At 43.6% G+C, this 21,114-nt stretch overlaps 1 protein-coding gene across 2 annotated transcripts in view; it reads right to left on the bottom strand.

The window, feature by feature from the left end:
- The window catches only part of SBNO2 (strawberry notch homolog 2), a 52,800-nt gene extending 32,199 nt beyond the window's left edge, over positions 1 to 20,601 (bottom strand). Inside the window, exons 1-4 of one of the 2 annotated variants that reach the window (XM_063455556.1) lie at positions 20,448 to 20,601; positions 8,360 to 8,546; positions 6,640 to 6,728; positions 5,176 to 5,275 (exon numbers count right to left, since the gene is read on the bottom strand). In XM_063455556.1, the coding sequence (XP_063311626.1) occupies positions 5,176 to 5,275; positions 6,640 to 6,728; positions 8,360 to 8,485 (315 nt within the window). In that variant the 5' untranslated portion in view covers positions 8,486 to 8,546; positions 20,448 to 20,601. Of the gene's footprint in view, positions 1 to 849; positions 999 to 5,175; positions 5,276 to 6,639; positions 6,729 to 8,359; positions 8,547 to 20,447 lie in introns of those variants that run through there. The other variant, XM_063455557.1, reaches the window with a different exon arrangement.
- Positions 20,602 to 21,114: the final 513 nt, after the last annotated feature.

The following is a 21,114-nucleotide window of genomic DNA, read 5'->3' as shown; positions in this document are numbered from 1 at the left end:
TTTAAAAATAAACACCATCAACACACTGGAGAGAACCCTGTAAATCGGATTAATAAACTCTGAACATAGCTAATGAAAAAATAATACAAAAGGAACTTAAAAATAAAAAGGATTGCGCCCTGAATTGGGTTCTGGAGTATAAGGAAGTAAAGGGGAAAAAAAAGCCTCTCAAACTATCACATCATGGGAAACACATACACTATATGGGTTAAAGGAATCACATTCTGAGAATTCAGTTCCTTGTGCTAGAGACAAAAATACTGTACTGTATAATTAATAAATTGATTCAGCCACCTACCATGTCAGCAGTACAACTCATTACCTCCCTACTGAAATGCCACCTGTCACATGTTGGGTTTACTCATTCTCACATGCTATAGAGCATATATAAACGGACATACTTTGAGATGATTAGCGTACACTTGTACAGTTTGCTCTACAGCTCTATATACCTGACAGGGAACATCTCTGCTCACTTTGGCTGCCATGACTAGAACCTGGGTTACGCTGATAGGAAGGAGGAAGAAAAATCACAATTAAAACCAGCTGCGCCGTGCAAGCGTTATAAAGTCTTGCACAATACTGATAATGACAGGGCAAAGAAAGCTTTGGCTTCGCATACGCAAAATGAAACTAAAAACACTGAACTACTGAGCGATAAACAAGAGTACTGTATAAGGGTTAACTCACGAGGGGCAAGTAAGTTTTACACAAGCAGCGCTTGGAAATGTTTCAATAAACAAGATCAACAAACCATAGCATTCCGGCAAAGCTATACAGATGGAAACGGAACATAGAAAGTGGTGGTGCTAAAATTACTTTTATTGTTATACATATCTAGCGTAGTACCTTGTTCACGGAGGACACCTTCAGCCAGAAATGCAGCTGTGACATGCCAGCAGAACAGAGGAGCTGTATCAGATGCAGCTGGAGAGACTCAGCCTTACACATGACAGAAGGACATCACAACAGCTGGGAGCTACCCCCTCCCTCATTTACTCTGCTCTCTCAAATAAAGCCACCCCCCAGTGGCTCTTTTTTTTTTTTGTTGCTTTTCTCTTTTTTTCTCTCCACCCTATGACTCCTCTCCTCTTCTACCTCCCTCCCCCCCAGGGTATGCACGGCCGGCCCCTGATCCCACTTCCTCTCAGAGCTGTTCTGACTTTCAGGAAATGATTCTGTGCGAGAATTCCTGGCAGTCACAACACTTACTGAGCCTGGTAGAAAACTCCACCCCCAACATACCTGTACCTGCTCTAGCAGCCAATCACTGTGCGGAAAACGCTTCCAACTTAACCCCTAAGCAGCAGCAGACAAGATTTAACCTCTGCATTGCAAGAAATCTCTGTTTTCTTTCTTAACCACCTGTTTAACCCTTTGTATTGTGTGCAAAGATACTAATGAGCCGAACACTCACTTGCTGATTACAGTACAATGTAAATGCAATTTTCCTTGTTTTATTAACCCTTTCACTGCATTACCCATACTTTTCAAATCTCTATATGTACTACTCAGGAATTGATTATTTGCGCTCCCTCTACAACACCACCACCCCCTCCAACCTCCCCCCTTCCCCCCCCGGGAGCAATTGGATTGAGGGGAATGAAACAGATTCCAGGAAGTTTAATATTTACAGAAACCAATGCAGCCACATTATCATTAATACAAGCTCCAGGAACCAAATAGATAGAGACTACCCCCATAAAAGCGTGCGCACACCAGCACTGAAGAAAGACCCCACCAGCACTACCAGACAGACTGACCCACAGCTCAGCTCTAGGTGAGAAGTGCCATCGTTCACAACATAAAGCAATGAAACCCTAAAGAGCATATAAAGTAGCTTGGAACCGCAATACTGCATCGGTACAACAGGCACCCCTCAAATCTGGTCCTCACTCCACCATATGACCATAACCATGTGTATACAAATAAGACAAGGGGGGGGGGGGTTAAGAATACTCTCAGATTAATGCAAAACAAGGAACTATTTAGACACCAATAAATCTACAAGAAACAGCATGAATATGAATATATAAAAAAATAAAATAAAAAAGGATTTGTTTAGTTTACCCTGTCACTGTAAAAATGCTCAATGCACATGGGTGGGGCTTTTATGTACTACAAAAGTTAACAAAGGACAGTTAGTTACTGTATCTAAATTCTGTCTCTTCTTTTAGGGGTTTTCCTCGTCAAACAACCTGGAATTTTAATAGTTTTTTTGCATGTATTCATGAAAGGACATAAAAAAAAACCAAATACACTGTTTAGTAGTTCACTAATCAAGGCTGCAGCGCATTCCACTTCTCTCTGTTTTTAGTTCAGTCAAATCACTTACACATATATTACTGGAAATATCCCTGCACAACATTACGCAATATACAGCACAGGTCACCACAGAACTGCAGCCAGACAAAGGGGAGGGTCAAGGGATGGGAGGGGGCACAGAGACAGCAGGGACAGTGATGGTGAGGGCATGCCTGTAAGGCAGGAGGGGAGGGCAAGAAAAATTAAAGAAACAGTAAGAAAAGCCACAGAACGATAGCAGACAGCACAATGAAATGCAGTTTTCCATAAGTACTGATCAAGGAGACCATGGAAACATACCGTATATACTCGAGTATAAGTCGATCCAAATATAAGTCGAGACCCCTAATTTTACCCCCAAAAACTGGGAAAACTTATTGACTTGAGTATAAGACTAGGGTGGGAAATGCAGCAGCTACTGGTAAATTTCTAAATAAAATTATATCCCCAAAAAATTATATTAATTGAATATGTATTTACAGTGTGTGTGTATGTATGAGTGCAGTGTGTGTGTGTATGAGTGCAGGTGTGTGTGTGTGAGTGCAGGTGTGTGTGTGTGAGTGCAGTGTGTGTGTGTATGAGTGCAGTGTGTGTGTGCATGAGTGCAGTGTGTGTGTGCATGAGTGCAGTGTGTGTGTGCATGAGTGCAGTGTGTGTGTGCATGAGTGCAGTGTGTGTGTGCATGAGTGCAGTGTGTGTGTGCATGAGTGCAGTGTGTGTGTGCATGAGTGCAGTGTGTGTGCGCATGAGTGCAGTGTGTGTGCGCATGAGTGCAGTGTGTGTGCGCATGAGTGCAGTGTGTGTGCGCATGAGTGCAGTGTGTGTGCGCATGAGTGCAGTGTGTGTGCGCATGAGTGCAGTGTGTGTGCGCATGAGTGCAGTGTGTGTGCGCATGAGTGCAGTGTGTGTGCGTATGAGTGCAGTGTGTATGAGTGTGTATATAATGCAGTGTGTGTGTATGAATGCAGTGTGTGTGTATGAATGCAGTGTGTGTGTATGAATGCAGTGTGTGTGTGTGAATGCAGTGTGTGTGTATGAATGCAGTGTGTGTATGAATGCAGTGTGTGTATGTATGAATGCAGTGTGTGTGTGTGAATGCAGTGTGTGAATGCAGTGTGTGTGAATGCAGTGTGTGTGTGTGAATGCAGTGTGTGTGTGTGTATGTGTATATGAATGCAGTGCTTGTGTGTGTGATGCAGAGCCTTGGTGGGGGGTGGGCATTTTTATTATTTATTTATTATTATTTTAATATTATTTTTTATTTTTATATATTATATTTTATTTTTATATTATTATTATTAGTTTTTTTATATTATTAATATATTATTTTTATTTTATTTTATTATTTAAATTTGTATTTATATTTTTTTGTCTCCCCTCCCTGCTTGTTAGCTTGCCAGGGAGGGGGGCTCTCATTCCCTGGTGGTCCAGTGGCATTGGCAGTTCAGTGGAGGGGGCTGGCAGAGAGCTGTAACTTACCTTTTCTGCAGCTCCTGTCCTGTCAGCTCCCCTGTCAGCAAGTCTCGCGGTCTGAGTGCCGCGCGGAGAGACTTGCAGTGGGGAGGGAGCTGACAGGAGCGGTAAGTAAATGCTTCCTGCCAGCCCCCAACAGGACCGCCGGGCTTGTAATGAGCCCGGCGGTCCTGTTCTGTATTACGGCAATGTAAGTTGCCATAATACAGACATTAACTCGAGTATAAGACGAGTGGGGGTTTTTCAGCACAAAAAATGTGCTGAAACACTCGTCTTATACTCGAGTATATACGGTAGTTTTACAAGAGAACAGGGGTAAGGAGACAGAAAAGTACACGTATAATGTAATTGTACATGTGTACTCATTAGAGGCCTAATTATTAAGACAGAAAAGGATGTTTAAATGGAACCCAGACCACTTCATCTCAATGAAATGGTATGGGTACAGTGCCCCAGTCTTTTAAACACTGGAAACCAAAACATTGCTGTTATGTAGTAAAGACAGTGTTTACATTGCAGGTTTAACACAAATTTTTTCCTAATAAATGCTGTTAATAGAGCAGCATTTGATTGGTGCATCTGCACTAGCCTTTTAATGAGGAAGCAGTGGATTGGCTGATAACATTAACATTGATGATCTCGGCCAAAGAGGCAGAGCAACAGTGTGAGAATTGGAGGTGGGATAGGAAAGGTTATTCTTACCAAAACTTGTGTTTCCTTGAAACACTGGTTTTGGGTGGAGTAACCCTCCAAGAATACACAAATTAATAATACGGATCACAGAACAAACAAACAAAAAACAACAACACATTGTTAAAGGAACACTATAGTCACCTAAACAAAGCAGTTTTAGTGTATAGATCATTCCCCTGCAATTCCACTGCTCAATTCACTGTCATTTAGGAGTTAAATCACTTTGTTTCTGTTTATGCAGCCCTAGCCACACCTCCCCTGGCTATGATTGACAGAGCCTGCATGAAAAAAAAATGGTTTCACTTTCAAACAGATGTAATTTACCTTAAATAATTGTATCTCAATCTCTAAATTGAACTTTAATCACATACAGGAGGCTCTTGCATGGTCTAGCAAGCTATTAACATAGCAGGGGATAAGAAAATCTTAATTAAACAGAACTTGCAATAAAGAAAGCCTAAATAAGGCTCTCTTTACAGGAAGTGTTTATGGAAGGCTGTGCAAGTCACATGCAGGGAGGTGTGACTAGGGTTCATAAACAAAGGGATTTAACTCCTAAATGGCAGAGGATTGAGCAGTGAGGCTGCAGGGGCATGTTCTATACACCAAAACTGCTTCATTATGCTAAAGTTGTTCAGGTGACTATAGTGTCCCTTTAACACACAATCCTGTACTATTAAAGGAGAAAAATAAAAGAAGTACTACCAAAAAGTCATCCCTTGAGCCTTGTAGGTAGTTGTTGAATGTTGGCAAATTGTTTTGAACTGGATCATGGTAATATTCTGTCGAGCTGTCAAGACACAATCTGAGAGAGACAAAATAGAAGTGTTAGCAATTAGACTCAGGGTAAGATAAATAAATACAACAAATGTATGAACAGGTGAGAGAGAAATATAACCAGAGGGAGTATGACAAATGCCCTCAAGTAAAGGAGCAATACAAGGTGTTGGACACAACATAGCAATAGAAAGGAAACAGAGATACATAAAATATGGGACGAAAAAAGAAAGGTGTGCAAAAATGCCCAAACAAGAGAGAAAGAGTTCCAGGTCTGATGCCTATTTCAAGGAATCACCTTTTCCAAAGATTAATAGTTTTATTGCCGTACACAGTAATAGTAACATGGTTGTCTCTCAAGTGTACATCATTACTATTCATTTGGACAAGGACAGACAGAAATTCTAAAAATTGAATACTTTGAGGTAGGCATGCAATGAAAAAATTGCATCACTTAAGTAAAAATACTAAATTAATTACAAATGTAAGTAGCCAAACTGGAAATACTGGATATTCTCTAGCTTATGTTTCCAGCTCAGCTACTTTGGCATAATTTCTAAATTCACTTTGAATTCTCACTTTAGTGAATAAGACTACATGTGTGCAACGTGCACACTACAAGTACTTGAGACACACACATATGAGGCAGAGCAACACAGAGCAGAGAACAGATAAAAAGCTGCATTGAAGAAAGACAGAAGGAGGGGAGGAAAAAAGACAGGGGGTGAGAGTGCAAGCAAGATTTTGGCAAATGGGAACAGCAGATTGGTGTCACAATAAAAAGAAAACAACATAGGAGGAGCCATGATGACAAGAGAGGTGGTGGCAGCAAGGCAAGACAGGTTCATGACTAAAAGAAAAGCATGGTAGACAGAGAACAAATGTGCACGCACAAGAGACTGACAGAGGGAATCCAATAATGACAAATGATAACCATTAAAAGTGGCAAAGGCGATGGTAAATAAGAGACAGATCGGTGTGCAAAACACACAGTAAGAAAGGCAAGGTTTGGGACAGAAAAAGGAGAAACTGGAAGACCCTCAAGTATCAGACCTACTGGAAAACAAGAATAAGAACTAACAGATGTAAAAGCATTTTGCTACAAGCCAGAGTGTGGACAAGAAGAATGAAGCAGGCAGGAGTGTACACACACAAAAAAGGACAGACTGCAGCACGTGAAAAAGATGGAAAGCAAGTGGTATAGGGAGCCAATGAATACGATTTCAAGCAAAAAAAAAAAAAAAAAGTGAAAATTATATAAAAAAAAAAAATATATCAGTGTCCATAATATGGACAATACTGCCAATACTAATACTGCACGTGATGGAAAAGAGTAACAAATGTTTGGAAGCAGAAGAGTGAGATACAGCAAGGGAAGGAGGAGGAACTTACTGATTTGGGCTGGTGAGAGGAGCATGAGGCAAGCAATGAGCAGGTGAAAATGTGAAATGTTTCCACGGGGTGCCAGCCAGTGCCGGGTTCTGAAATTACAGCAAATGTGCATCAGAAATTCACCATCCTCACCCATTAGCCCCATAGATAGTTGAACTTTCATACACTGCTTTCTCAGCCTATAATACATTCTGACAAATTGTAGCTAATTGCGGACACAAATCTATATATAGTTTTCTTCTAGAATTGGGATCAGCTGCTCGGAGGCAGCAGCAACAAGCATTGCCCACTATACATGAACTTCTCTCCATATATACTGGCAGGACACTAAGAATATTACTACCAATATCTATGAAGGACACTTATCCGTATACTATCACATACAAGAAGACAATAAAAGGTTCTATGTTTAAAGCAAATATCTAGAATGTTCTTATCATGTCTAGTACTTAAATATTAATGCTTGGCGAACTATAACAATATACTGATATAAACATAAAAATTTAGTCTCATTTATTACCAATTTTCATTTATTGTGTGCAGGTTAATTAATGCATAGTCAACATTGTTTTCTTCAATTGATGAGTGAAGCAAAATATTATTTTGGTTTTAACTGTTACAGGATATGTCAGTAATAAATGAGTCATGTAGTGAAGGAGCTTAACCTCTTTAAAAGAGATGGGAAACCTAACCGGTCTAATGGGCTTCCACTGCCTCAATGTGGGTTACCTGCACTGGGTTTGCATTTGAAGCATGTTCATACTCACAAATCTGCAAGTAAGATTTTTCTCATGGACACTGGTTCCGTTTAATGAAGGAAATAAATGGAGTAACCCAATATAAAACAGGACTTCAAAATGTCTTGCCCTGATCTCAGGGACAAAAAAAGTTTATACTTGCATATAAGCACATACATTAAAAAAGGAGACAAAAAACAGCATATATAATAGAAAAGTATAACTAATAGTTTAAAACAAATGCCAGCTGCCTCATGTTACAGCAATATAACAGTAATTCCCTGTTCTATGGCACTGAGGCACGTAGATGGTTTTTTTCCCACTTTCCACTTTGACACAGTATTGCACAATCTATATTTGAGAATCTTTCATATCTTATGAATAGAAATACACTACTGCAAGTTAGAGCCAGTGTGTCCTTTGTTGGACGAGAATAAGATACAATATCACAATGCACCTTAACTGAAGCATTCCGGATATGAACTATTTTGCTCTTGTCCAACATGAAAATGAGGAAGTCCTTGTGCCACACCGGGTCTTTGCTTCTATGCAATGAAAACTGCTGAGTGGCAGCCAGCTTACTTCCGAATAACTAACCAAGTTCACTGCTCAATACAATATTCTTTCCTGTAACCAACATTTTACTATGTTTTTTCCATGGAATTGTAAAACTTTTTATTTTTTATTTTATTTAATTTCTATATTTTTTTTGTGTAACACGTTTCACTCTTCTTGATGAATCACAAATTGCTTTCTCTTCATACTACTCTTATTTCACTGTTTTTTTTTTTTTTTTTTTGGAATGATTCCTGTTGAATGCCAAACACCATGACAAAACTTTGCAGCTATTTGTACACAGGGATCTTGCTGTCCAAGTTTTACGCAAACCAAAGTTTTTCTGGCAGCAATCGCCCACGCCCCTGCACAAACAGGACTAAGTCGAGCACTTCCACCAAGTTATTGTACCCAGAGTTCTATCTTACCTCAATGTCAGGCTGAATTGACTGGTACTGCACGGCTGCCGTAGAACACATCCCACTGGCTCCGTGTTGTGGTTCAGGTTGTGGGTATCTGGCCCCCCTGTCCATCCCAGGCAATGTGCAGAGCATCAGGGTCCCAGCTTCATGATCTTACTTAAATTGAGACACATTAACAGTAATGCAGTTCCTCCTGTGTAAGGAGACAAAAGAGTAGGATGCCGAAATTTTAAAAAGACATACTTAAATACATGTTAATGCAGGAAGAGGATTGATTTATCACACGTTACCTAACCATAAATATGCTGAGTGGGGGAAAAAGTGGAGTGAATATCTCATAATTAGAAATTAGCTTCCAGTCAATCACTAATAATCAGACTAAAAAATAATAAGGCAAGTTGTCCTTAACATCACAGTGCACTAGTGACATGGTTTATGGATGGTCTTCTGTAGCACATGTGATTCTAGAAATCCAGAATTTCCTGCAAAATAGTCTCCACATATCATCAGTGTGATATTTGGCTGGAAGAGAGTTTTAGTTAAAGGGTTACTCTAAACACCCACCATACCCACCTTCAGTTGTAGTTACAGTGCAAGGACCTTGTCCAAGAAGGAAGACCCAGACGGAGGAGTGAGAGAGCTTTACATAGTGTGGTTTACTAAACATGGAAGCTATGTGTAAAAAAATAGCCACAGTATGGAGAAGTTATGCTCATTTTAAGTTATGAGTGGGACAGCTCTTGGGGATACTCTGCAAGCAAGGGATTTATGTGATAGGATAGGTTTCTTCTATTGTACCAAGGGACATTTTAAAAGTAAATAACTTTATTTTTCTTTAAAGCGGCACTGTCATGCCGAATCCTGTTTTTTTTTTAACCCCCCTCCCGCCTCCACTACATCCAATTGACCCCCTAGTCACCCCCAAATGCCCCTAAGCCCCCCAGATTACCTATTTTTAAATCTGTATCTTCTGCCCCGATCTTTATTCAGGGCGCCGCCATCTTTGTGTGGGTAGGTGAAGTCCCTGTGGGACACGTCATCTACCCACACTAGACAGACTGTGAGATTCCCGCACATGCCCAGTGAAACACCTGGACATGCGAACGGGAATTTCACCTATTCATTCATTCATCAGACAGACGAATGAATGAATAGAAAAAATCAGACGAACAAACTAACACTGAGTATCACTGAGTATCAGTGTTCGTTTGTTCGATCAGTTTATTACAAGGAGGGAGCTACCGACGTGCAGCTCCCTCCTTGTAATATGTAAAGACAGAAGCGGTGGGGAGGTGTGCTCCCCACCACTTCATAAGCCCCCCAGGTCCCCCCTCACTCTATGACCCCCATAATAGCACAAGGGAGATTAAAATCTCCCCAATGCCCCTACTCGCTATACCGCGAGTAGGGGCATGTCCACTAAACAGTGAGCAGCCTGTGGCTGCTCACTGTAAAAACATAAATGGTAATAAGGGGGGGGGGGAACCTACTGTCCTCCCCCCTGGCCCCCACCCCTGCGCGGTGGGTGGGGGCACTAATAAAATAATAAGGGGGGGGACCTACTGTCCTCCCCCCCGGCCCCCACCCCTGCGCAGTGGGTGGGGGCCCTAATAAAACAATAAGGGGGGGGGACCTACTGTCCTCCCCCCGGCCCCCACTCCTGCGTGGTGGGTGGGGGCCCTAATAAAACAATAAGGGGGGGGGAACCTACTGTCCTCACCCCTGGCCGCCACCCCTGAGCGGTGGGTGGGGGCCCTAAATAAAGATAGGGGGGGACCTACTGTCCTCCCCCCTGGCCCCCACCCCTGCGCAGTGGGTGGGGGCCCTAATAAAACAATAAGGGGGGGGACCTACTGTCCTCCCCCCCGGCCCCCACCCCTGCGTGGTGGGTGGGGGCCCTAATAAAACAATAAGGGGGGGGACCTACTGTCCTCCCCCCCGGCCCCCACCCCTGCGCGGTGGGTGGGGGCCCTAATAAAACAATAAGGGGGGGGACCTACTGTCCTCCCCCCGGCCCCCACCCCTGCGCGGTGGGTGGGGGCCCTAATAAAATAATAAGGGGGGGGGACCTACTGTCCTCCCCCCTGGCCCCCACCCCTGCGCGGTGGGTGGGGGCCCTAATAAAACAATAAGGGGGGGGGACCTACTGTCCTCCCCCCTGAGCGGTGGGTGGGGGCCCTAAATGAACCCCCCCCCCCCCATCAAGGTGACTAGGGGTCCCAAGCCCCTAGTCACCCCCCCCACCCCAAAACATTCTAACCCCTACCTACCCCCCTCACCCTAAAAATAGTGAGGGGGGAATAAAATAACTAACCTGTAAAAAAAATAATTAAACTTACCATTTGACGTCTTCTTTTTTCTAAATTCTTCTTTCTTCAGCCCCCAAAAAGGCCAAATAAAAATCCATCATACCCGTCGCACTTTAAAAAAAAAAAAAAACCGAGCGCAAAAAAAAAATTAATCCATGTTCACCCATGGAGGGCACGCCGCGTACTGAGCTCCGCAGGGCGGGTCAAGGCTTATATAGCCTTGCCCCGCCCTGCAATTAGGCTTAGAACACACTGATTGGTTGGTTTAAGCCAATCAGAGTGCTCTGTGTCATTTTACAAGCGTGGGAAAATTCCAAAGAACTTTCCCACGCTTGTAAAATGACACAGAGCACTGTGATAGGATGGTTTTCAAGCCATCCAATCACAGTGCTCTGTGTAATTTTACAAGCTTGGGAAAGTTCTTTGGAATTTTCCCACGCTTGTAAAATGACACAGAGCACTCTGATTGGCTTAAACCAACCAATCAGTGTGTTCTAAGCCTAATTGCAGGGCGGGGCAAGGCTATATAAGCCTTGATCCGCCCTGCGGAGCTCAGTACGCGGCGTGCCCTCCATGGGTGAACATGGATTAATTTTTTTTTGCGCTCGGGTTTTTTTTTGGTTTTTTTTAAAGTGCGACGGGTATGATGGATTTTTATTTGGCTTTTTTGGGGGCTGAAGAAAGAAGAATTTAGAAAAAAGAAGACGTCAAATGGTAAGTTTATTTTTTTTTTTTTACAGGTTAGTTATTTTATTCCCCCCTCACTATTTTTAGGGTGAGGGGGGTAGGTAGGGGATAGAATGTTTTGGGTGGGGGGGGTGACTAGGGGCTTGGGACCCCTAGTCACCTTGATGGGGGGGGGGGTTCATTTAGGGCCCCCACCCACCGCTCAAGGGTGGGGGCCAGGGGGGGGAGGACAGTAGGTCCCCCCCCTTATTATTTTATTAGGGCACCCACAGCGCAGGGGTGGGGGCCAGGGGGGGAGGACAGTAGGTCCCCCCCCCCTTATTATTTTATTAGGGCCCCCACCCACAGCGCAGGGGTGGGGGCCAGGGGGGGAGGACAGTAGGTCCCCCCCCCTTATTATTTTATTAGGGCCCCCACCCACCGCGCAGGGGTGGGGGCCAGGGGGGGAGGACAGTAGGTCCCCCCCCCTATTATTTTATTAGGGCCCCCACCCACAGCGCAGGGGTGGGGGCCAGGGGGGGAGGACAGTAGGTCCCCCCCCTTATTATTTTACTAGGGCCCCCACCCACCGCGCAGGGGTGGGGGCCAGGGGGGGAGGACAGTAGGTCCCCCCCTTATTATTTTATTAGGGCCCCCACCCACCGCGCAGGGGTGGGGGCCAGGGGGGGAGGACAGTAGGTCCCCCCCCCTTATTATTTTATTAGGGCCCCCACCCACAGCGCAGGGGTGGGGGCCAGGGGGGGAGGACAGTAGGTCCCCCCCCCTTATTATTTTATTAGGGCCCCCACCCACAGCGCAGGGGTGGGGGCCAGGGGCGGAGGACAATAGGTCCCCCCCCTTATTATTTTATTAGGGCCCCCACCCACAGCGCAGGGGTGGGGGCCAGGGGGGGAGGACAGTAGGTCCCCCCCCCCTTATTATTTTATTAGGGCCCCCACCCACAGCGCAGGGGGGGGGCCAGGGGGGGAGGACAGTAGGTCCCCCCCCTTATTATTTTATTAGGGCCCCCACCCACCGCGCAGGGGTGGGGGCCAGGGGGGGAGGACAGTAGGTCCCCCCCCCCCTTATTATTTTATTAGGGCCCCCACCCACAGCGCAGGGGTGGGGGCCAGGGGGGAGGACAGTAGGTCCCCCCCATCTTTAACCCCCGCGCAGGCAGGGGGGGTTATTAGGTGTTTTTTTTTTACAGTGAGCAGCCACTGTTCACTGCTTACTAGACATGCCCCTACTCGCGGTATAGCGAGTAGGGGCATATTATTTACTAATACTAAGTAATCTTTACTTAGTATTAGTACATTTGGCTTCAAGACCAATTCAGGTCTTTCAGCCTTTTAGTAGATAGCTCCCTAATACCGTGGGAATTAGGGAGTTATCTACTAAGCGGCTGCAAGATGCAGCCACAGCAATGAATAGGATCGGAGTTTCATTCATTAGAATGAAATTCCGATACGAACAAAGTACCGAATTGCATCCTAACACCAATGGAGAAACTCTTCTCATTCTGTTAGGATGCAATTCGGCAGTTTTGCCGGCGTTCTGTCTAAGTGACAGGACTTTCATCAATACTGACAGGAAGCATTGTGGGAACTGGGAGGAAAGCTAGGGATCATGGGAAAATTGCTCTGACCAGCGGAAATGAAGCACACTTTGCTCCTCCGCTGGTCAGGCGGAGGAATCCTCCATAAGACAGAGTCCCTACTTTGTCTTATGATTTTAAAGAAAACTAAAGAAGAATGGAAGAAAAGAATAACAGATCCTGAGAGAGGCGGAGAAGAGGAAGAGATTGAGGAAAGGTAAGTTCGGCATGACAGTGCCGCTTTAAGTTTCAACTTAGCTAGCTATAACCACTCCTAAAGCTGTAAATATATAATTAATCATAATGTAATATATATAAAAAAATACTTTACTGTTGGAGCTAAACTAGTTTGACTTACCTGCTATTCTCAGAGGTCTATGGGTGTTACATTATTGTCACATGCAATTGGTTCTGCTTGGGAATGCTTCTCCAAGCAGAGCATACCCCCCCTCTATGATGCCAACATGTGTGGCTTTAAAAGCCCTTAAGGCATCATTTTTTTTTCTGTACTCCCCCCTGCAAGCAGGAGAACCACTTGAAGAAGGGTTTTCCTGTTCTCCCTGTCATATCCTGGCTTAGCCAGCAGTCGGCATAGAGAATACTATGCCAAGGACTGACCAACAAATTGTGGAGGTGCTACATTTTTAATGAACAATAAATTAATCTGACACAGCCCCCACCTCCATGTTGCGTCTGTCCTCCATCACCATCTAGTGAGGACGAGTGACATTATGCAATGACATTTTGGCTGCAGGGAGAACTTGGCGATGGAGGTTTGTTTGTTATTCCCTCCATTTTTTGGAGGGTGGACCACTTCATAAAGTGTTAAACTAACCAAAATCAGTGTTTTCTTAAAAAAAAATAAAGTTTTTATTTGCAGCAGCCATAGGGCTCTCCTTTTGTTATGAACCAGATTGTCTAATTATTTTTTGTTCTAGAGCTAGATACCTGAACATTTCGGACCCTACAAGTCCCACAGCATTTATTTATCTCTTCAATTAAAACTTGGACTATTTTCTATACGTTTTAATCAGGACTCTATTTCCTTTTTATTCATTTTATGTAAGTACGCATTGTTTTATTATATTTTACCACTCTTTGGCGCAACCTATATTCTGTTTTTACATTTGTACTTTTTGCTGATGTTTTGATGGAACATCATACCCTTAGGTTGCAGCCCATTTCTTCATTTATTTTAGCTGTCTATTGGTTACTTAGCGTTGATCCTATTACCATTTACATGATAGAAAGGTGTCAGAACACACAGTGTATCACAGTTTGCTCTATATGTGGTTGCATATGTGGGTGCGTCATTGTAGTGATGCCCAGTGAGACAGTAGCAGAGCCAGTCTGATTGAAATATTCTATTGTACAAAACAATGTCTGCAGCTGGAAAGTTACTCTTTTTAGCACACTTCTACAAGCCATTTTAAACCTGACCACCATTAAAGGACCACTATAGGCACCCAGACCACTTCAGCTTAATGAAGTGGTCTGGGTGCCAGGTCCATCTAGGATTAACCCTTTCTGCTGTAAAACATAGCAGTTTCAGAGAAACTGCTATGTTTACATATGGGTTAATCCAGCCTCTAGTGGCTGTCTAATTGACAGCCGCTAGAGGCGCTTCTCACTGTGATTTTCACAGTGAGAAGACACCAGCGCCCATAGGAAAGCATTGAGAATGCTTTCCTATGAGACTGGCTGAATGCGAGCGTGGCTCGTGCCGCACATGCACATTCAGCCGATGACAGGAAAGGTGGAGGAGAGTCCCCAGCGCCGAGGGATCCCGGCGCTGGAAAAAAGGTAAGGGATTAACCCCTTCTTCATCCTAGAGCCCGGCGGGAGGGGGACCCAAGGACCCTATAGTGCCAGGAAAACGAGTATGTTTTCCTGGCACTATAGTGGTCCTTTAATAGATTTTTACATTATTTGCCCATGAGTATTTAAACACTGTAGTCATAGCTACAATTGTTTCACATTGCAACAGTAAAAATGTGAAAACTTCACATGCCCTAGTTCTATAAATATTGAAACTGAACTATATGGTGTGATAAAAATCAGATTTAAAAACCTATATTTCTGGGGGCGGAGCCTAGCAGCGAACCAGAGCGGCCACACTTTTCCGAGCTCTGCAATAAGTTGCCCTAAAAGGCTATTTTCACAAGGCTATCTGGCAAACAAACAGGCTACTCACCCTGCCCTAAGCACCCACACCACTATGGGTCGAAAAAATACGAAACCTAAAGCGGACAAAGACACGTCGAGCCGAGACATAGACGAGATGCTCCGCAACACACAGAAGGCCGCATGGGACAAGCTGGCGTCCCTCGAGGAAGGCTCCTCGTACTCCTCTGACGACTTCTTTGCCGAGCCGGAGGAGGGAGCTGCCCTCAGACTTCGCACGGGTCCCAGACCAAGCAACCTGGAAAATAGGGAGCCAGTCACTGCCGCTCAGCTAAAAACGATGCTTGCGGAGCTCTGCACCAACATAGCGGGAGACATGGCCCACTTCCAAAAAGCCATGGAGGGCGCTACAACAAAGATTGCCCAACTTGAGGTGGCTCGCAGTGCCCACGACTCGAGATTAACCAGGGCTGAGAAGAAGATTGAAGAGCTGGAGCAGGTGCACTGCGCCGCCATGAACAGGCTTGACGCAATGGAGGATGTGCGACGAAGGTACAACCTCAAGATTAGAGGTGTACCAGAGATGCTGGCGACTTCAGACTTACCACATTTCCTACGGCGATTCTTTGCAGCACACATCCCTCACAAACAGGCGAAGGCAATAAAAATCGATGGCGTGTTTCGCTTGCAGAAGCCCGCGAGCGCACCGACAACCGCAACGCCAGACCTCATTGTACGGTTCCAGTCACTGCAGGATAAGGCCCTACTCCTCACGGCGGTGAGAGGGAAGTCTTCACTGGGGTTTGAAGGTGCAACGTTGCAAATATTCCCAGACCTCACCAGGAACACACCGGCATGGCGCCGCTCCCTGCGTCCACATCTGCAGCTCCTGCGAGCAAACTCCATCTCCTATCGGTGGGGACACCCGAGAATTGTCCGATTCCAGGCACAAGGAGAAACATTCCGTGCAGGCACCTCAAAGGAGCTGGAAGAACAACTGGGTAAGCTGGGAATTCTAACCCCATGCACAACCTATGGTTCAGGACTAGCTCACCTAAACCCAGCCACAATCCCGGAATTCACACCCCGCACGGCTCAAGCTCCATTGACGTCCAGAGACTTAACCTGACTCCAAGACTGAGACTGCCGGCAGGGAGACAACCTAGCTGAGACAGCCTCTCACTACAACGGGACATACCCAACAACACCACCGCTGTTACCTTTTACTGTTTATTTTTTTTCTTCCTTTTTTTATTGTTGTTTGTTGTCTATTGTTCATCTCTTACTGGCGTGCTTTATTATTTTCCAGTTACTGTGGTATTTTATTTCTCTGTGCATACCTTGACTAGGCTAATAAGAGACAATCCCCGCTGAGTAATGTGACCGCACACCACCGGCGACACCTGCCTTGCTGGACTACGGCAGGTACTCCGCTTAAAAACCTACCCAGATGGTCACTTAGCGCCCTGGTCGCAGCCAGAAATGCCCCACGGGCACTTTAATTACCCTCCCCCCCCTCCCTCAGCAAGTTTTGGTAACGCGCAAACACCCTCTGGTGTCACTAAACCTCTATGGGGGATAACACTATATGGTCTGCTCCCCAAAGCTCATCTCTTGTCCGCTACCCCTGTGTACCAGACCATATTTTATTTAACCCCTTAAGGACACATGACATGTGTGACATGTCATGATTCCCTTTTATTCCAGAAGTTTGGTCCTTAAGGGGTTAAGCACACCCTACATGTGTCGCTCGATTTACTGAGAAACGCCGGCTTTTTGATATAGTGGATATTTTGAAGCTCCCTCTCGGCTTCCTTTAAAATGTCTGTTCTAACCGGGTGACGCACGTGGGTGCTAAACCTCTATTAGTTTTCCATGTCAAATTATAAAAACGTGCAAGTTCCTCGCTAGCCATATCATTACGATGTAACACTTGTCATTATACTGCCTGTCACCGCTGTTGTGGCGATGTATGCTTTTATGTTATCCCTGGCACGCAAAAATAAAGAATTAAAAAAAACAAACCTATATTTCTATACACCTCACTTTGTAAAGTGAACATTAATTACGCCTGTCCACTAGGATGTATTTCTGTAAAACAGAAACAGAAAGTAACAGTCAAAGAGTTCTGTTATGCAGCGTTAATCTCAAGACTACTGGTCTTCTTAATCTAGTAGTTTGTTTGCTGCTTCACACCCAGCCCTGGGGCCCTCCATTATACAGTATGTAAAGGTGCTGCAAACAAAGCACCACCTACAGGAACTGAAAGTCTGGGATGAGAATGGGCTTTTCCCTTTCTTTGCTTATATCTACCTGTAAATGTAGCAACAACAAATGGTTATACATTTCTTAACCCCTTATATCCATGTCTCTGACAATCGTATCAGGTCTAGTCTCAGAAAGAAAGAGCACAATAAGAAACCTGTCCAACAAACATAGGAATACCTACATCAACAATGGGGAACAAGACAAATTGCCTGATAGCATTCCTGAAATTTTTTGCAGGATCTGACATAGGAGGATTTTGGTACATGCTTAATCACCCCCTTCTGATAAGATAACATTCTGATCATTTCCACTTAAATACCAAGAACAAACCTTTTTTTAAACGCACAAATGTATGACAAACAAATGATGTATTATTTGATCAATGCTGATTTGTGGTAAGTAACCCGGTAGTCATATTAGTATAATACTGTAATGAGCTGTGCATGTGCATTATGAAAACAAGTGTGATTATATGCATTATTATTGATAGAGGTATTTATAAAGCACCAACATAATAAAACAGTTTTTAGGCATGACTGTCAAAGAATCAAAATCCAATAAAGTTGATTACATTATTATGCTAAGGAGAGAGATCAACATGCAAATAGGAATAAACAGCCAACATTTAATGCGGACACTATTACACATTAGTGTCTATCAAATGTTAAAACTCAGAAGTGACTAATTTGTGAGGTATTTCGGTTACAACTCTAGGTGTGTGCTTCTTTCCTAGCACTGAGGAAAAAAAACATGTTCTAAAACAATTTGTCAACCTGAACTTTGAGATCTTAATGCCAATAAACACATACATAATTGTGTGAACATAAAGCAGCACTGTCCCCTTTTTTTCCCTTTCAGTTTCCTTTCCTTATCTCTTAATATATTATCTCTCCATGGTACTTACCATTATTTAAAGGGACAGTCTGGGCACCATAACATCAGAATGAAGTTGTAGTGGCGCGAGGAGGTCCTGGGGGCCACCTTACTTAAGGGGGTTAAACCACTAACAAACTGTTAAATCCCAATCTCTCTTCCACTTAACATCCGCTCCATGTACGAGGCTTCAATCAGGAATCCTCAGACTGAACACCTCTGATAGGCCGAGAGCATTCTCAGCATATTAGTAGCTCCCCATTGTTAAGAAAGAGCGAAAACGGTAAGTATCTTTTTCACTATCTTTTCTCAATGGAGTGCTATTGAGAGTTTCAGGAGCAGAGGAATCAGGAATCTTGCTTTAAGACTTTGAGGTTAAATCATATGGTTACGATGTATCCCCTTCAGATAAGGGGAAATAGAGTGACCAAAAAAAATTAGAACACCTGTAAAGAGTGATGCTTTAAATATCATACTACTAGTGTTTTACTGCTATTATAATAAAACATTATGGCAGATTTTTCCATTATCCTTTTAAGGATTTATTAGCATTTGGAAGCAATAACAATTGTGTTTATTTTTCTGTTAGATCTTAGTTTAGGGAAAATTGTCATCCTGGGCTTCACACACCATAATTAAAGAAACAAGGGACAATGGCAATTTCCTGTTTAGTGCAATTACACTTTTTCTATTTAGCATAATGTAGGTTACCAGCTGTGTTTAACTTTCTCTTTACCCTAAAAAGAGCAGTTTATTTCAAAAACAAAAGTGTAAGTTATGCTAGTCCATTTTTTTTAATATGTAAAGAATCATAAAGAGAATGTCCATCATTATACCTATGCTGTTAAACTACAAGCCCCATTTTACTCTGTAGGCAAACACAAACTAACTTTTACATTTTAAAATATCCATCACATTATATTATTCAGCAAATATGAATATTGCCTATGTATAGCTCTAGATAACATTCTTTGTAGAGCTCACAATTACTCTATATCCGTCTACCTCAAATCCTCATAGAGGGTAGCTCATTTGAGTTTGGTCTTCTTTGCCTCTATATATCCCCTTTGTATAATTGTAAAGCTCTGCAGAATATGCTGGTGCTATATAAATGATAATAATATCCTGTTGATAGACTGTAAGAGTGAGCACTCATATCAGTACAATCAGAAAAATATCACTAAACCGTTATTGTATTCAGAAACAACAAAAGTGAGAATTCGGCACCCCGTCTTCTCTGACATCATCAGACCTAATGCGCATGTGAGACGAGCACATTAGGCCCTCCCCATAGGAAAGCATTAAATAAATGCTTTGCTATGGGGATTTCACAGACCCCGAATGCCCTCATGAAGAGCATGAGCACATCTAGCGTCATTTAAAGGGCCCAGTAAATTCCCAGACGTGCTTCTAGTGACTGTCTTGTATATAGCCACTAGAGGCTGTCTTAGTACAGTTTCTCAAAAACTGCAATGTTTTACATTGCAGGACTAAGGTGAACAGGAACACTGCACCAAGACGACTTCATTGAGCTGAAGTGGTCTGGGTGCCTATAGTGTCACATTAATTAAGCTGTATTCCCCAACATTTGGAGTGTCCAAGGTTGCCTGCTCCTGTATCCAATACTACAAATGTCAATATAAGAAGGGGAGTCCTGTACTAATGCAATGGCCCACTAGCTACTATTTACCTGTTTGCAAACGGTCCAGCTTCCCAAGTCAGCTGTGATTGTTGACACCTGAGCTCAAATATGGAAATATTGTTGGTTATCTGGCTTTCTAGCAGTTTTCAGGCACTAAATAGTATAAATGGCACAACTCTTGATTTGAAGACACAAAAAGATGGTAAGGGCCCATTATGAAACACACGAACTGACGTAGCCCATCATTCCTTTACAATGCCAGACACTTGGGGGCATTTTAGATCAGAAATAAGTTTTAGATACAGGGAAAAAAACACCGATCCGTAAAGGGGATGAAAGAATCCCCCACTGATCTTTCACCCCTGAGTGCCTGGATCATTTCCCCCTCACCCACCTTTAAAGACCACCTTCTTTCCTGCTCTCCTCCATTATACACAACTTGGGTTTCACACGGGCCCCTCAGCTCCCCTGGCCCTGGCTAGCGCTGTGATTTGCCGGTCCTATCACCCAGGAGCCAGCTGTCACCGATTTCAACACTTTCTAGGCGGTGTTTCCGTGTCTGCAGGCCCTCACATCACTATTTACACCCCAGGACACTTTACGGAATATATTTACTTTAAGTGCTGTCTCAGGTCGTTTTCGCGGAGTCCCGATCCTTATTCTTGGTTTCTACCGTCTCACAGCTCCATAGTTTCGGTGTTTCCGTTCCCCCCCGGTTCCTGGTGTGTACACCCCTCGCCGCTCTCACTTCCTGCTTCCGGTCGCCATGTTGGAGATCGCCGAGCTTCCTGCTGGTGACATCACGGGGTGTGATCCCTGTCACCCTGCTCTCCACTGTCCGGTGTCTGCGGAATAACGGAGATTAGATTAATATTTTATGTATCCAGACCAACGGTGTGACAGAAATCTAAGTGTGGAATTATGGCAGGAACACTAAATGTTGCAATTTTAGAACGTTGCCCAACAGTTACTCTGTTAAAGGTGAACCTGACTTGATGTTTGTTCTAATGAAAGAGTGTAACATTTCTAATATACGTTGTGCTTGCAAGTGTATAGATTTTTCTTTTTTAATATATATATATATATATATATATATATTTTTTTTAAAATACTTTATTTTTTGCATCTTGGCAGACAGAGTTATGCTTCAAACAGTGTATGGGCTTGCGCAGAAGCCACAAAACATATTCATCATGAGTACATAATTTCTGGCTGTACAGTTATGCTGAGACAAGTCCTCCCATATCATAATGCTATCATCATCACAGTCCGCCAAGGCATT

This window comes from Pelobates fuscus, chromosome 5 (genome assembly GCF_036172605.1).
Source record: "Pelobates fuscus isolate aPelFus1 chromosome 5, aPelFus1.pri, whole genome shotgun sequence".
Classification (NCBI taxonomy): domain Eukaryota; kingdom Metazoa; phylum Chordata; class Amphibia; order Anura; family Pelobatidae; genus Pelobates; species Pelobates fuscus.
The sequence above is the reverse complement of the archived record's forward strand: the minus strand, read 5'-3'. Positions and strand labels throughout refer to the sequence as shown.